The sequence below is a fragment of the Camelus bactrianus genome, chromosome 19 (genome assembly GCF_048773025.1).
Source record: "Camelus bactrianus isolate YW-2024 breed Bactrian camel chromosome 19, ASM4877302v1, whole genome shotgun sequence".
Lineage (NCBI taxonomy): Eukaryota > Metazoa > Chordata > Mammalia > Artiodactyla > Camelidae > Camelus > Camelus bactrianus.
In genome coordinates, this window is record NC_133557.1 from 21,712,492 (window position 1) to 21,729,139 (window position 16,648).

At 47.0% G+C, this 16,648-nt stretch overlaps 2 protein-coding genes across 9 annotated transcripts in view; one reads left to right on the forward strand and one right to left on the reverse strand.

The window, feature by feature from the left end:
- Positions 1-5,816, forward strand: part of NCOA3 (nuclear receptor coactivator 3) — a 105,716-nt gene extending 99,900 nt beyond the window's left edge. For 4 of the 5 annotated variants that reach the window (XM_074347389.1, XM_074347388.1, XM_074347391.1 and 1 more), the window contains 4 exons: positions 448-679; positions 1,469-1,643; positions 1,982-2,123; positions 2,439-5,816. In XM_074347389.1, coding sequence (XP_074203490.1) covers positions 448-679; positions 1,469-1,643; positions 1,982-2,123; positions 2,439-2,450 — 561 coding nt within the window. In that variant the 3' untranslated portion in view covers positions 2,451-5,816. The remainder of the gene's footprint in view (positions 1-447; positions 680-1,468; positions 1,644-1,981; positions 2,124-2,438) is intronic. The other variant, XM_074347392.1, reaches the window with a different exon arrangement.
- Positions 5,817-6,296: 480 nt separating this feature from the next.
- SULF2 (sulfatase 2) overlaps positions 6,297-16,648 on the reverse strand; it is a 109,672-nt gene continuing 99,320 nt past the window's right edge. For 2 of the 4 annotated variants that reach the window (XM_074347394.1, XM_074347393.1), the window contains exons 12-21: positions 12,803-13,019; positions 12,608-12,704; positions 12,112-12,206; positions 11,228-11,287; positions 10,718-10,887; positions 10,381-10,523; positions 9,174-9,297; positions 8,495-8,528; positions 8,213-8,266; positions 6,297-7,257 (exon numbers count right to left, since the gene is read on the reverse strand). In XM_074347394.1, the coding sequence (XP_074203495.1) occupies positions 7,227-7,257; positions 8,213-8,266; positions 8,495-8,528; positions 9,174-9,297; positions 10,381-10,523; positions 10,718-10,887; positions 11,228-11,287; positions 12,112-12,206; positions 12,608-12,704; positions 12,803-13,019 (1,025 nt within the window). In that variant the 3' untranslated portion in view covers positions 6,297-7,226. The remainder of the gene's footprint in view (positions 7,258-8,212; positions 8,267-8,494; positions 8,529-9,173; positions 9,298-10,380; positions 10,524-10,717; positions 10,888-11,227; positions 11,288-12,111; positions 12,207-12,607; positions 12,705-12,802; positions 13,020-16,648) is intronic. The other 2 variants (XM_074347396.1, XM_074347395.1) reach the window with 2 other exon arrangements.

The following is a 16,648-nucleotide window of genomic DNA, read 5'->3' on the forward strand; positions in this document are numbered from 1 at the left end:
CTGCTTATTAGAGTATAACTATCCCCTCCTTTTTTGTTTTGGCTTCTCTTTTTGTTTCTCCTCAGAACATACTCTCATTCCAGACCCTTTTTTTCTCGTAGTTTTATTTCACAGTTCATGAGATGTTTGACTTCAAATTCAATTCCTAAATGTTCTCTCACTTTGAGGAATGTTGTCTGGCTGTGTTAGAGCCTGCTGACTTGTCTCCTTTTGTCTCTTGGCCCCAGATAATTTCCACGTCCCCGTTCTCCCCTAGCACACGTGCTCACGCTGAGCCAGGAAGCTCCCACCAGATGAGAACTGTGCATTTCGTTTTTTGTAATTACAAAGAAAGGCACTGGGTATTGTTTCTCTCCGATACCTCTGATGTGTGGTGGGGATACTCTGTGTATGAAATTGGCTGGTTCTTGCTGTATGTGTTTAAATGTGTTCTTTGTTGGGTACTAGCAGGGGTTCCTGAACGCCCAGATGGTTGCGCAGCGCAGCAGGGAGCTGCTAAGCCATCACTTCCGGCAGCAGAGGGTGGCCGTGATGATGCAGCAGACGCAGACGCAGCCGCAGCCGCAGGCCTTCAGCCCGCCCCCTAACGTGACCGCTTCCCCCGGCATGGATGGGGTTTTGCCAGGGCCTGCAATGCCGCAAGCTCCACCCCAGCAGTTTGCATATCCACCAAATTATGGTAAATTTGACAGTGTCTTCCCCAGAGTAACAGCACTAAGGACATAAGATTGACTAGATCTGTTGTATATAAAAACAAAAACTATTCACTCTGTTTTTTCACAGGAGAAACAAAATTAATTAAAAATAACAAAAATGTCTATGGCGGTGCACAGGGGATTGAAATTGACATAGGTAATCTGTCAGAGCTGAAGTTTTTCCCCTCCAGATCTTGTTTTTTCATAAAGTTCCCCACATCTTAATTTGGAAGAAAGACTTACCAGGTCCTCCCCCCAGTGTATCACAGAAGAGAATAACCCTGCAGTCAGGGAGAGGAATGCACTGTGTGGGCCTTTTGGGTTCCTTTTCTTGGTGGCTTGGACATATTAATTATAGACATGCATTTGCCTCTTCAGGTCAGCTTTTGCAAGGTTCCAGGAACACGGTGGCGGTGGGGCTGGAGGTATCTGTTGGGGAGATGACATTTGAGGTTGCATTGCTGTCAGCTGGGAACACTAGCCCTTGACCTCTAAAGAGGGACAGGGTGATGAGTAGCGTGATATGGTGTCTTTTTTTTATGCAGAAAGTTCATTGCAGTAACTGCCCCTCAAGGGGTCCAGACAGTACACTTCTGTGTAGTGAGCCTGTTGCTCTAGTGTCACTTTGGTGAGAAGGAAGAATTACTGGCAGGCAGCATCTTTTTCTTATACTCACCACCTTCTCCCACCTTTGAAAAGGAACATCAAGTTAGCTGATATTCTGAGGAGGTAGCATTTAAGCATTGTAATTTCTTTTTCTTCTTTTTTTAAAGGGATGGGACAGCAGCCAGATCCAGCCTTTGGTCGAGTGTCTAGTCCTCCTAATGCAATGATGTCATCAAGAATGGGTCCCTCCCAGAATCCCATGATGCAGCACCCTCAGACCACACCCATGTACCAGTCCTCAGAAATGAAGGGCTGGCCGTCAGGAACCCTGGCCAGGAATAGGTGAGGAGCGGGGACTTTAAAAGTCATTCACGTTCTAGTAGCAGAAGTTCAGGGAATTAATTATAAATTAACCATTTCCCAGCCAAGCCTGTTCAAAAGGCTTGGGCTCCTATTATAGAATGTTTTTTGAGATCCTCTGCTTTGTAATGCCTTCCTACTATGCACGTATCCACAAGGGTACTGAGTACAGACAGCTGTGGAAGTAGAAGGTGGGCTGGAGGGTTTTGCTTATGTTTTCTGCTTAAGTACAGTGACACTGACAAAATTGTGCTAGTATCTTTGTGCATGTCCTGTGTTATGAAGATGACCCAGGAGGTAATGTCCCACTTTGTTTACAGCTCCTTTTCCCAGCAGCAGTTTGCCCACCAGGGGAATCCCGCGGCATATAGTATGGTGCATATGAACGGCAGCAGTGGTCCCATGGGACAGATGGCCATGAACGCCATGCCCATGGCCGGTATGCCCATGGGTCCTGATCAGGTACGGGGGCGAAGCGGGGTCTCTTCCTCTCCTTCCTCAAATAGTTCTTCCTGTTCTCCGGAGAGAAAAAAGCCTCAACCATAATGTTAAGGTCCTAGGTAGACTTTTTAACTTGGATTTTTTACTTTAAAAAGTACACGATCATGGAAAACACCTTTGGTTTGAAGGCATTGAGCCGTTTAATACTTTTATAAGTCTGGGATGTGAGGACTGAATCAGCCAGAGCCATGTTGCAAACCATCAGCGTAGACATACAGGTTCTTTTCAGTTGGGCAAAGCGTATATTTTACTCCTGTTTCTTCCGGTTACCAACAGAAATACTGCTGACATCTCCACACCAGGACCTCCAAGGAAATCACTGTACAAAATGACACTGCACTAGGATTATTGGGAGTAAAGAATCACTGTTCTAGGCACCCAGCTTTGAAGAGAGGACCAGCTTTGATCTTTGTCAAGAGTATTCCCAGTGACGTCATTTGAGCAGGACTGGATTTTAAACTGAAGTGTGATATCTACCTGTTTTTTTTTTCTTCCTTCTGTGTATCATGTTTAAAACAAATATTTTTGGCATTCTGCCTTTTAGGGATGTGATTCTGGAGGTGTGGAGTGTTACTGGTCATGAAGTGCTCCTGTGTCACTGTTTTATGTGTGGCTACCCACAGTCTTTGGGAAAAAAATCTAGATGGGCCAGAGAAAATTGGAGAAATCAAGAGGGATTAGAAAGTCCGGTTTCTCTGGTTGCAGTATTGAGTGAAGAGCACAGTCCCAGCCTTTGCGTGTTTGTTTTTGTCACTACCAGGTAGTTCTGTCCCGTGGAATTGGCATTTCCAAATTCTCCTTTAATGATAGTGTTTGCGTTGCTCTGACCCTACTCTTGTTTGTCCTAGCTTTTTCCTAAATAGGATTTTGATCTGCTCCTAATATCCTATAATACTTCACCTCCAGGAATTGTCCTTGGTGTCAGATGGCTTTGCAGAAGGGAAATGAGATGACAGTATTTAATCGCAGCAGTAGCAGTTTTTCTCATGCTAACGTGCAGCTGAGTGCACTTTATTTAAAAAGTAGTGGATAAATGCAATATTCTCGAGGTCTTGAGGAATGCTGGACCACATTCCTGGTTTTTGTCTAAACTAATCTGTTGGACGAGAACTCTGATTTGTTGTTGTTGAAAGTACTGGTGTCACCCTTTGCCTATATGGTAGAGCAATAATGCTTTTTGAAAATAAACTGCAGAAAACCCAAGGCCAGGTACTGCATTCTGAATCAGAATTTTGCAGTGTTTCTGTGAATAGATTTTCTTTTGTAAATACGACCTTTAAGATATTGTATTATGTAAATTATGTATATACCTTTTTTGTAGGTCACAGCAACTCATTTTTACAGAGTTTGTGAAGCTAAATATTTAACATTGTTGATTTCAGTAAGTTCAGCATGGTGAGGTTAGAGTCATCCCCTGAATTCTGTGGTCTAGGGGCGGGGACAGGTCCACAGCTTTCCCTTGCCCCCAGCATTAGATGCCTCGCTCTTTTCAGTCTCGTAATCTAAATGCTTTTTAAAGAGATCATTTGTTTAGATGTAGGCATTTAAAATTGTTTTAAAAGAAATTCCTCTACCAGAATTAAGCACTTTGTTAATTTGGGGGGAGAGAGTAGATACGGGAAGTAGACTTAAAAAAGCTATCAAGAATTGTAAAAGATCAAGCAATTTGATTTAAAAAAATCTTGGATTTTAAGCGGTCCATAAATTAAACAAAAGCAAGTCTTTTTTTTTTTTTCTTTTCAAATTGAGTATGTTGTCCATTTTAAGAGTGCTACAAGGTTTTGGTTGCTAGGACCCGAGTCCCACGTTGAGATCTCAGGAGTAGAATCCTTAATGTGTGGTTTCTGGTGTCTGCTCAGCTCCCTTGTCATTCTGCTCATGTGATGTCCTTGCCATTCCTGAGAATTAGCCACGTTATGGTGATTTCTCGAGGAGCTCCGTCTCCACAGCAGGTGGTCTCATGCTGAGAACCGCAGCCTGACCGGGCGCCTCTGCTCCTTCCCTCCTCTGCCCCCCGCGCCCTTCTGCTGCTGCCACTTGTCAGTCGGGAGCAGGGAAGAAAATCAGGTTTAATTCCCTTTACCTTTATCAGGTTCAAACAGTTGAATGAAATTGAGTTTTTGGACTGTCTATAAATTTCAAATATCTGTTAGCCTTGGTGTCATTTCCTAGCAATAACTGAGAGGCAGTTAAATTTCTTTTTCACACATTTAGCGAATCTTTCGAGGTGTCTCTGAAGGTAAGATCATTTATTTCTTTGACTTGCTTATGAATAAGTGAAACTTGTATTTCCAGAACCACCACCAGAGTGGATTTGAGCTTCATACTCCCCCCAACCTTCCTCCACCTGGTTAAAAATAATTCTAAGATTGTAAATCCATCAACTTCCATCCTGGTAGCCTGTACTTCTCAGATAACACATCCTCCTGTCTGGAGACAGGCAGAGCTGAGGAAGAGTTTCTTTCTAGACACAGTTGTGTCTGGTGTATTTGAACCTTTCTTGTTGAAGTCACATGTGTATGGGGAGAAATAGAATGGTGCTCTTACCTTCCTTGACTTTTAAAAATTAAAAAAAAAGTTTTGTGAGTATTTCCTCAGTTAGTCCTGACTTCAGGCTAACTAGAAGGCAGCACCCCTGTTTTATATGGGAAAAAAATGCAGTTTATTATAGGTTTTTATATTTTCTACTTGTTCATTTTACTGGTGCAAATTTAAGATTTTGATTTTCTTTTAATAGATCCAGTCTTGAGGTAATTGGTTGTTTTTACCTTTATTCCCCTTTTATCTTTTTTGGATAATTCTCTGTACTCCTGCTGCCTACCTCTCTTCACCCCCCTCCCCCCCGCGCCCTTTCTAAACCTTAGGATCTGTTGGGTGAACAGTGTATCTTTTCTTTTAGAATGTGAGATATTTCCAATACTTACTTTTTTGCTGAATCCAAAGATATATAAATATATATTTTATAAAGATCAAAATGATATAAAGGAGATACATGTTTCTTCGTTTAAAAAATAGAAATCCATTGTTAATGTTCATATTGTGATGCCACTTTTCTAAATTGTGCATCTGGATGGAAAGGTGTAAATATCAATCAATAGGACTGCTTAATCAGTATTTAATATCTAAGGTGAGTTGGGGGTGTATAAGGGTGGGGTGCTACAAACAGGTTTGCTGTCTTATAAGTTCCTTGGTCCACAGAGTGGACTCCCAGTTACCCATGTGCCTGCCCAGTTGTCTTTTTATTTGCAGAAGCCATGGGTTCTTTCACATAGGAGGGAAGCCTCTTGGATAGATGAACTCTCCCTGCTGCAGAGAAGCTGGGGCTGCTGTTCGGCTCCAAGGCAGACTGCTTAATCGTGAGCAGAGTGTTTTTTCTTCCCTTCTCTTTCCAATATGTAGAATTTTGAAGATAGAAATGTCATTCTGAGAGCAATATGTAAATTCTCAGGAATTGACTTACAGTATTGAGAATGAATTCACTTTCAATCAAGTTTACATTAAATGTTGCTTTTAAAAAATCTGAATCATTCTTTACGCTGCAAAAGAATCCAAACCACATGGGATAACTTATGAGATGGTTGGGTGGAAAGCTATGACTCAATTTGTTGATCATTTTGGATGTCACTGTAAATAAAGGTTTCTATTTAAGCCTAAGAGCCTGCTGCCTTTTTTTTTTTTTTTTAAATCCTTATTGGATTAAAGGTAAGAGATAAGGTTTAAGGAATCCTGTTTCAGATAATGGTAGCAGTTTCTGTGAGGCTAAAAGAAATCTTGAGGACCATGGACCTGTTCTTAGACAAGGGGCATGCTTAGGGATTGTCTGTTAAGGAGAAATGGTTTGGAGTAGGTGATGGCTGTGGTTCGTCTTCCCATTCTAGCATTCTGACGGCTACCGTCATCAGGTTGGACCATGCTGTACAGAAAGAAGAGCTGGTTAAGGTGAACCGCTTTGCAGTTGGTTAATACTTTTTAAAAGTGCGGTCCTGAAGCTGGTGTGTGATGTGAGACTTAACTTTGGGGTGCCTGAAGCATGGTAAATTCTAGTCAATTATGACTATTTATTCTCTCTTAAAATACCGTCTAAACCCAAGGTGCCCCCTTCCAAATTGAACAAAAAAAAACCCAAACACCAAAAAAGTTCCCAAGAATGGCCTTTTACAAAATGTCAAAGGTTACCTCACACCAACTGCTGGTCATTGGCTGGGGTTTTCAACATTGTATGACAATACTTAGACTACAAAATTTCTTTACAAATACAATTTTGTTAAAACTTGGGACATACATCAACTTCATGTTTTTGTAGGACTTGAAAAAGCATCAGTTCTGGGACAGAAAACAAAAGAATCCTGGGAGAAATGGCATCTGGTGAGGGAGAACTGTCCACGAACGCATGGGGTTCTCTCACATGGGCCACAGCGTCTGTTGACACCACCACTCGTGAAAACTGGGTTTTCTTACTAGGTTCACCTAAAAGTTCCCAAGCGTGTAAACGGTCACGTATGTACAGTAAAGTCAGTTTCTTCAGAGGCAACCAGGGCTGCTCTGCTAGGTAGAACTTTGTCCCCTCCGTTTTGCTGTTGACTCACTGTCATGTCTGCGCACCATTCCCTGCACCTGCACATTGCCTTTGCCCTGCTTCTTAGCGCCTGCTTGGTGACGAACCAGAACAGTAAGAGGATTTAACAAACAGGGCTGTTCTTTCCTTGTGATTGAAAAAAAAAAAAAGTCCAGTGACTTTCACCCTTGGGGAAAATTTCCAAGAAAAATCTCTGTTCTTCTTTCCTTGTGACCCTCTCAGAGAGGGTTAGTGGTGACTTTCTGATATGAAAATGCGTTTTGTGCAGCTGGTGAGGTATAATCCAAAGCAAAAGCAGGGGCAAAATGGACTTCCAGAAGTATCACTACTCCTGATGGTTCTCTTCCAGATTCTGCCATGTCGACGGAAAGCAAGGTCCGTGTCTCTCCGGCCTCCCGGCTAACAGCATAGGTCTGCTTGAAATCATACAGGGGTTTTCCTTGTGCAGTCGGATGATGCCTGTTTTTTGATGCTTCATCTCGTGCTTCTTAACCTTCCCAGCCTTCCCACAGCTGTCCCCTGTAGAACAAAGCAAACAGCTCATTCATCGTGCTGCCTGTGGATTTCTGAATCAGGCCTACAGTTGAGTGAGCTTTGCCTCAAGGATGTGGCTGCTGCTTATTTCTAGGTCTCTCAAAGAGCTGGCGACCACCTGTTTGTCTAGATTGTCAGTTGTTGGCTTACAACACTCTGTGGCTGGCGAAAATGTCACTTAAAGACCTGGCTAGAATAATGGCTAAGGAGAAAGTGAGATGTAAAGTTTAAGTGCTTTAATTCTGGTAGCACCAAAGAATGCTTTAGCTGGCCCATTAGTACCATTCTGTTAAAGCCACAGAGGTTGATGTGCGTATAAAGAAAGAAATGAGTCGGCCAGAGGTTGCAAATGGCAGCTCACCAAGGGGGTTGGTTTGCCTGCGTGGTAACAATGTCAGATTAGCTGCCAGTGTGAACAAAGTCTCACTTGTCTGTGTTTTTGGTTTTTCTCCATGAATCTGAGGATTCAAATTGCATCCCATTTGGTTCCCTTTAGACTAGAGTGACCTCTCCAGGTGACCACAGCCTCTTAGCACCCCTGTTGGCACTGGAGAGTGAGTTCATAGCTTGGATGTTGTAGAAACCATTTAATGAGGCCACCCCGCTGCTGACAAGAGGGACCAGGTAGAGCTTCTGCAGCCACAGCCTTCAAGATGTCTGGAATGACAAGACCTAAATGCTGCTCAGCCTCTAAGGAATGCCTTGAGCTTACTAAACACAGATGATCATGTAGAGAACAGCGGTGTATTAGACAGAGTATTAAATCAGAACATGAAAAATGGATCTCAGTATATTAGTTCACGGGAAGGACTGAGGTCACTGCTTCCCCTCTCGTTAGGGGAACAGGCGAGAGGAGTGGGGAGGGCATGCACACAGAACAGCCTCGGCAGAACGAAGCGGATCACACCAGATCTGTTTGGAAACCAGTTCCTCAACTCACAGTGATTTGGAAGAAGGTCTCTTCATTTCTGGCCACTTTCGACGCTGAAACTGCCTAAGTTTTCAAGTGTCAAAAGGAGAAGGAGTGTTAACCATCACCAAGAAAGAAAAAGCGAGCCCCAAAGAATATACTAAGATGGTCTCTGAAGGTGCCACGTATCACTGGTGGGTGACCCCCAGCCCCTGGCAGCCCAGAGAAAGGGCAGCGTCTCAACCTCAGGTCAGACCACAGGGGGCGCTGCCATACGGGGCTGTTCTCAGGCTTTAAAAACAAGACCAGTACCTGTACTGCTCATAGCTTCCTCCATCTTTCAGTCCTAAAGGGGAGAGAAACACACAAGAGAAACAGGTGATTTAGGGCAAAAATGGCACAATGAAGGACCAACTCTAACTGCCTCTTTTTCTTTTTTAAAACACTAGGTTTTTTGTCAGAAATCTACGATGTGGCCCCTAGGCAGACAGAGTGGACTGAGTTACGAGGTGAGCTGTCCCTGAGACTCCTTGTAAGTCGCCTGTGCTCCTGTGCCCCCAATCAGTTTTAGGGTCCTGTTGACCCTGGTCACGGTGGGGGAGGCGCACATGGGCACAGTTATGCTGCTGAGGGCAGGGGCTGACCCCGAGTCTGGGCTCTCGGCACGTGTCCTGGGGGAACGTGTGACATGCATGGGCCCTGCACCTAGTCACGTTACTCGTCCATAAACGAGGACCAGCAGATTCACCTCAGGGTTGTGGGAAGGGTTACCAGTTACTGCATGTAAAAGCCTCAGCACCCTGCCGGGCTCGCAGTGATTGGTAAGTGGTGGCACTTATCACAGAAGTAGCACCAGGGTGGTGGATGTTCTCAGCCACTGGTGAGACTTCACCAACTCCTGGTGATGCTGGGTTCACTCTTTGGACCACATACGACCTCCTCAGTTCCCTCTCATGGTCACCCCACTCTCCGTGCTGGGGCGCCTACTCACCCAGGTCCATGTTTCGGGTTCGGGGGTTACACTGCTTGTAACCCTTGCAACTCCGCAGCTCCATGAGCTGCACATGTAGCTGGTTCAGGACATCCCTGTCCAGTGTATTGACTGCATTCATCAACTGGTTGGAAAAAAGGTAAGTTGTCAACTAGGTGAGTACGGGGTCCCCCACCCGGGGGACTTATTTCAGGTAGGTGGGGAGTAGATGGGGCAAGGGGATGGTGACCTCTACTTCTGCAAGAGCTGGAGTTGGGAATAGGCAGGACTACCCTTTGCCTCTAGCAAAAGGTTCTCTCTCCACGTGAATGAAAACTCAAAATAAAAACCACCTCTGTGTACTTCACACTGAACTCCTGGAGCCACTGGTCAGGAAATTTACCAAGCCTGGGAAGCCCTTCACAGCCCTCAGGTCCTCTTGATGAGAAGGCAAGCCATGTGGACAAAGGCTGGTGGAGTGACCTGGGTCCCCACCTGGTCTGGGAGCTGCTGGTGACCCAGTAACCTACTGGCTGTGCTACCCGCTTTTGTAAAATACGGGGATAACCCACTGAAGGAGGAAGCCTGGCAGCCTGACAGGTAATTACAGCAAAGCAAGGTAAGTGATGGAATTGCTGGCATTTAAAAATCAGACTTAGTGTTAAAACTTGCTTTCAGGCTTTTCTTGAAACATGGAAGATTGGACAATACCAAGGCCATGCTACTGAGAAGCTCTCGTGGGTCGTGCTTGTCTGTTTAGAAGGGACACACACACTCCCCTCCCCAGACTCCACGGCTGCTTTTTGTCTTACATGTTCTGGCTACTTCAGTCCTGTCCATGCTCAGGTAGGTTCATACACAGAAGCACAGGGTGCGTGCTGCATGAGTGGTAGTGGCCATCCCATTATCTGTGGGCTGTGGCCTGACCCTCGGGACCCCTGAAGCTCCAAAGTTCTATGCGTTTTCCCACGTTTCCACCAAGCCTGCTCTAATGTTGCCAGGTGCCTAAGTTAGAGGGAAGAGGCTGTGCACCCCAGGGGACAGCCGGGAGGATAGAGGCAGGGAGGCCAGCTTGCAGGGAGGCCGGCCTTCCGGCTGCCTTCACGTTCACTTCTCCTTTTTCAGGGCCTCCACGGGACTTGGAAAATCTGTAGTCACCTCCTTGGGGAGCCTAACTGGCAGCGCCTGTGCCCCATGCCCCCATTTCTCCAGCCCACGCTGTCCGTACCTGGTAGGGGTCTGTGTTGAGATCAAAGTACTCTAGGAAGCCGGTTGCAAATTCACAGAAGAGGAAGTTGTGGGTCTCGTTGATGGTCCTCATGCACCAGTACGTGTTGTTGTTGGCGCTGGTGCAGGCACAGAAGGGCCCCACTGCCGAAGGAAGAGACAGCAGGCCCTGAGCAGGAAGCAGCCCAGTCTGCCCGCAGCACCGCCCCCAAGCCCGTTCCTGTCTGAGCACTTGAGCCCTGATGATGTTGGGGAACTTGGTCCTGAAAGACCTGCAGGATCTGGTGAGGAGGCGCTCACCAGCTGGGGGCCCCTGGGTCCCCGCCAGCCCCGCTCACGTGTCCATAGGGGCGCCGTCTGCCAGTGCTGGTTGTCGTGGGTGAAGCACGTGAGGCCCGGCATGCTGCACGTGTCGTTGTTCTGCAGGCGCCGGAGCAGCTTGCGGAGTTTCTTCTTGCGCTTCTGCTCCCGCAGCAGCCACACCTTGTCCTTTTCCTGCAGACCCTTCCTAGGGACACAGGGCCACACCCCTTACACCTCCCCTGGACCCCCGCCCTGCCCAGAGAGCCATGGAAATGGCCCTGGGGGGCCTCAAAGGGAAGGCAGTGCAGGAGTGGATAGTATTACGGGGTGGCTTGGACTCCTGCTCACGCCTGTGTCCAGTCCAGCCTGGGGTTGCAGTAACCCCCTTTGGCCACAGGGAGGTGCCTGGAGACCGGCTCAGTGCTTATCTGGGCCTCTGCAGGGAGCACTGTGACTCCCAGGGAAAGGCTAGGACTTCCTTTCTCTTGTTCTAGCTTGAGCAAAGGCCGCCTCCTCACGAGGGGCCTCTGTGTCGCTGCCCTTACCTGAAAGGATGCAGGCTGGAGCCTTTGTGCTTGAGGCGGCCTTTGTGCGGGGCGTGGTAACTGCAACAGACCCCAGCCCAGGCTTCAGACAGGGCAGAGCCGGGGGGTGGGTGTGCACACTGCATTCCCTGGGACCCGTTTTCTCCTTCTGGGGCAATGCTGGGAGGTGCTATCCCCAGGGCAGCAGCCCCCAGCCAGCCTGGCTCCTTCCCGCAAGTGTGAGCTGGGAACCCCTGGCTCAGGCCTTGGCCAGATGTAGAAGGTTGGGGTAGATACAAGTGAGCAGAGCCCGGAGGCTGGGCCTGGCTCCACGTGGCTTCAGCCCCGGCATCTCCAGGGAGGCTGCTTCCAGACACCCGCCACACTGCACTTGGTTAGGCCAGCCCCGGGGGCACGATTCCCGAAAATTTCAACTAATTCAGTTCCTCAGTTACGTTGGCTGCATTTCAAGTGCTTGGTGGCTGCCATACTGGGCAGCACAGATACAGCCAGGGCCCATCGTCACAGGAGTCTGATGGGACAGTGCGGCTTGCGAGTTCCGACCTTTGGCAGGGGTCCCTGAGGTGGTAACGTGGGCCGGGGCCACACGGGCTGTTCCCAGGAGGGCAGTTGGAGAAGGCACTTTCCTCTCCTGGGAACCAGCTCCGCAGATCAACAGTCTGCCCCCATCATCCGTGCGTGAATCTGCGCATCCGGCTGGCTACGTGAGGGGCCGTGAGATGTGCCCAGGGGCTGACGATGGGCATGTGCATCATTACTGATTTTTTTTTTTTTTACTCTAAGTGAGGGGACAAGGATATAAAAATAATGAAAGGAGTCACAGAGAGGATGCTGTGTCCCCAGGAGTGGTCCTGCACACACAGGGCCTTCTGCTACCTCCTCACCTGATTTTGTGACAGTCACATTCTTCTGGCCGCTTTTTCTTCAGGTGGCCTCGGACTTCCCTCAGGTTCTTAATTTTGTTCTGCAGGGTCTCGATCTGAGGGAGGGGGCAGAAGAGTGAGAAGGGATTGCCTGGTGGGGCCCCAGGTCACTTCCCGTGTCTGGGGCGGGGTGGTCTTTGGTTCCACCTGCTCCAGGGAAGGGACAACAGGTCATCTCTTGTCCTGCCTGAGACCTTAAAGATCCCCCCCCCCCCCCCGGGGGCTTACTGGAAGGACTGAGTGTGGGGTGAGCATCTTGTAACTCAGAAAGGTGCACAGTGTGGCTACGCTGTCCTCCCTGCTGAAGGAGCTGTCTGTCCGAGTCCTGGACCGACACTGCTGGCCCTGGGGGAGGATTCTGTGTGGCCTCCCTCCCCTGGGCCGGGCTCACGGCCCTCCTGCTGTGGCTGGTGGTCCTGCCAAGCTCGCCGTGGTGAGAAACCCAGCCTCCTGTCACCTCGTGGTCGATGTGCAGCTTGTGGTCCTTCCAGGCCTGCAGGGACTTGTACAGGTCCAGGTCGCACTGGACCGTGTCATTCTCCAGGATGTAGCACCTGCTCGAGAGACAGGATCACGTGTGGCCCTTGGGAGAGGTGGGGGAGCCCAGTCTGCCTCTGTGACCCACCCCCCCAACTCCTGCCTGGACTCTCACCGATGTGTGACTTTAATGGGGTTGGGGGCTGAGTAGTCCGGGAGGCCTCCAGTGCCACTGAAGTCTCCGCCATCCTTGTCGTCCTGGTCCTCAGGGGCCCCTGGCCAGTGCCGCTTGGTGAGGTTGCGGGGCTGGGATGTGTCGTCCAGGCTAATGTGGTGTCCCTCGATGGCCACCGAGCGGATGGAGCGATTCCGGGCATAGCTGGCCTTGTACTCTGGGCATGAGAGGAACAGCTAGGCTGGGTGGGCCGGCCAGACTCCCCAGGCAGCGGACTCTTCATCCAGACCAGGCTGTGCTCCCCAGGGAGGGGCCTGGTGCTGCCTCGGTCCTGGGTGGGTAGCTCATGAAGCCTGGACCTCAGAGGGAAGGACCTCATGGTGATTCAACTGGGGAAACAAGTCCTAGAGCTCAGAAGGAATTGGCTGGAGGGAGTCTCACGAAAGAGCTCTGCATGGATAGCCAAACAGTGGGACATCCCCACGATGGAGTATTTGAACATCCAGCAATGAAGCAGTGTGGCTGCTACCATGCAGGCAAGTGTCAAAAACATTCTGCTGTGTGAAGGAGCCGGATGCAGAAGTCACAAACTGATTCTATCTGTCTGATGCCCAGAACAGGTACAGACGTAGGGACAGATAGCAATCTAGTGGCTGCCGTGGGATGGAGAGGGGAAAAGGGGTTTACTTTGGGGTGAGGACAATGTTTTAGAACTAGATAGTTGTGAATTATTAAATACTTCTGAATTGTATACTTAAGAAATTGTAAAAATGTTAAGTTTTATGTTATGTGAACTTCACCTCAATAATAAAAGGAAAAGAATCAGTTATTAGAAATCTTCCAACCCATCAACAAGTCTAAGATCTGATGGTTTCACTGCTGAATTCAGCCACATTCAAAGAATACCAGTCCTTCTCAAACTCCTCCCCCAAAATAGATGAGGGAACACTTCCAGACTTACTTTATGCAGTCAGCATTGCTCTGATAACAAAACTAGACAAGGTTGCCACATGAAAAGAAAATTATAGGCCAGTATCTTTGAACACAGATACAAAAATCCTCAGCAAAATATTAGCAAACTGAATTCAAAAGTACATTAAAAAAAGGATCATACACCATGATCAATTAGGATTAATTCCAGGGATGCAAGGATGGTTCATCGTTTACAAATCACTTAAGGAAAATAATCAAGATTTTTATCCTTAATGTTTTATCTCAATAAACTCAGAAAAAGAATTTGACAAAATTCAGCATCCATTTATGATAAAAACTATTTGATAGAGACTCATATAACTCAACAGCAAAAAAGACCCAACAACTGATTAAAAAATGGGCAGAGGATCTGCATAGACAATTTTTCCAAAAAAGACATACAGGTGGCCAACAGGTACATAAAAAGATGCTCCCCATCACTAATCTTCAGGGAAATGCAAATCAAAACCACCATGAGATACCACCTCCCACGTGCTAGAATGGCTATTATCAAAAAAAAAAAAAAAAAACCAAGAACAAACCAGTTTTGGTGAGGATGTGGAGAAAAGGGTACACTTGTGCACTGTTGGTGGGACTATAAACTGGTTCAGCCACTATAGAGGTTCCTTAAAAAATTAAAACTAGAACACTAACTCAAAGAGATGTCTACACCCCTATGTTCGTTGCAGCACTATTTACAAAAGCCCAGATAAGGAAACGGCCAGCCTAAGTGTCCATTGATTGATAGATGAATGGATAAAGATGTGGCATGAAGAGATACATATATACAAAATGCAATATTATTCAGCCATAAAACAAGGAAACCTTGCTATTTGCATCAACAGGGGTAAACTTTGAGGGCATTATGCTCAGGGAAGTAAGTCAGAGACAAATGCCATACAATCTCACATGTGGAAGCTAAAACAAACTAACCTGAATACAGAGAACAGATTGGTGGTTGCCAGAGGCGTGGGGTTGGGGTAAGGGTGGGGGGGGGTCAAAAGGTACAAACTTCCAGTTATAAAATAAGTCATTAATGGGGATATAACATACAGCATGGTGACTATAGTTAGTAATACTGTATAGTGTATTTGAAAGTTGCTGAAACATAGAGAACAATGTTACCAGAGGGGAAGGGGGAGGGGTAAATTAGGAGTTTGGGATTAGCAGATACATACTACTGTACACAGGAGAGAAACAAGGTCCTACTGTACAGCACAGGGAACTACAGTCAGTATCTTGTAATAACCTATAATGAAAGAGTATGAAAAAGAATATATATTTATGTATAAGTGAGTCACTATGTTGTACACCAGAAACTAACACAACATTGTGAATCACCTATACAGTTAAAAAAAGTTGCTGAGAGAGTAGATTCTAAAAAGTTCTTATCAAAGAGGATTGAGCCAAGATGGCAGAGTAGAGACTCACAGCTCGCCCTCTCCCACAAATACACCAAGAATTGCATCTACAAACTCACTGAAGCGCACAGAACACCTACTGAGCTCTGGCAGAGTGCCTCTCACTTCGAAATGCAGGAGGATTCTCTCAAAATCCGATAAACGAGTTTATACAGTACAGCACAGGGAACGATATTCAGTATCTTGTAGTAACTTAACGATGAAAAAATATGAAAACGAATATACGTATGTTCATGTATGACTGAAGCATTGTGCTCTATAACCAGATATTGACACAACATTGTAAACTGACCATACTTCAATAAAAATATATTTTAAAAAAGTTCTTATCACCAGGAAAAGTTTTTGTAACTATTTTAAGTCGACTTAGGTAGTGATCATTTTGCAATATATATACCCAAATCACTGTTGTACACCTGAAACTAATAGTGTTAAATGTTAACTATATCCCCAATAAAAAACACACAAAACCCCTATCACCCCCACCCCCGTTGATTTGAACTGGGGGGAAAAAAAAAGCCGGGTGCACATTCTTGTGGATAAACCAGGGAGGGAGCTCACTTACCACCTCCGAATCTGTTTCCCCAGCAGTGAGCTGCGTGCTCCCCTCGGGGCAGGCGGTGAACCGAGGCTGAGACGTGCTGCTTCTAAGCTCTAAGTCGCCTACTGACAACTGAGGGCACACAGGTGCTGGGGCTCAGAGCAGGCGCCCCCACGTGCCACAGCGGCATACTGATTGTTTTGAACTGAAGTTATGTGAGAAACAGCCAGTGGGAAATAAACGATACAAAACACTCTGACTCTCCTCTTTCCCCTTGAAAGCAGGAAATACATCTCCCATGTGAAGGCATCCTCCCCATCCCAGGAGGAGAGAAAGCACCCTTTTCACCAGAGTCGGGACTCAGGCTAAGAAAGCTGTGGAAATTAGCTCTGGTACTCCTCCATTAGTCTGCCACCCCAAGCCCCAGCCCCTTTGTTAAATCTTCACAAATACTTGCTGCTTTGTCTGAAAATGATACAGAAACAGCCTGCTTGGTTCACTTCAGGGTCCCCAAATTAACCTGCTCTAGACACCCTCTGTGCATACAGATTTTCTGCCCTCTTGTTAATCTATCTTGTGTCGATTTAATTATTCGATCAGCCCAAAACGTAAGAGGGGTGGGGGTGGAGGTTCCCCCTCCCCAGCACAGGCTAAAGTCAGAGCCCAGATTTCTTATATCTTCTATATGTTAAAAGAAAAATTTCATCAAGTTGCTAATATTTCAGAAAAGTAGGGGGTGGGTGGGTGGTCACGTGGGAGCACAGAGCTCCAGCTTGTGAAGAGAAGACAGCAGGTCCTGGGTCCACAGGCAGCGTGGTCGGTGGGGTAGAAGCTGATATGCTGCCACTTTAGATGGGGCGGTGTGTCCTCCACTTGGGCATGGTCCCCACACTCCTTTCTGTCTTAGGTCTG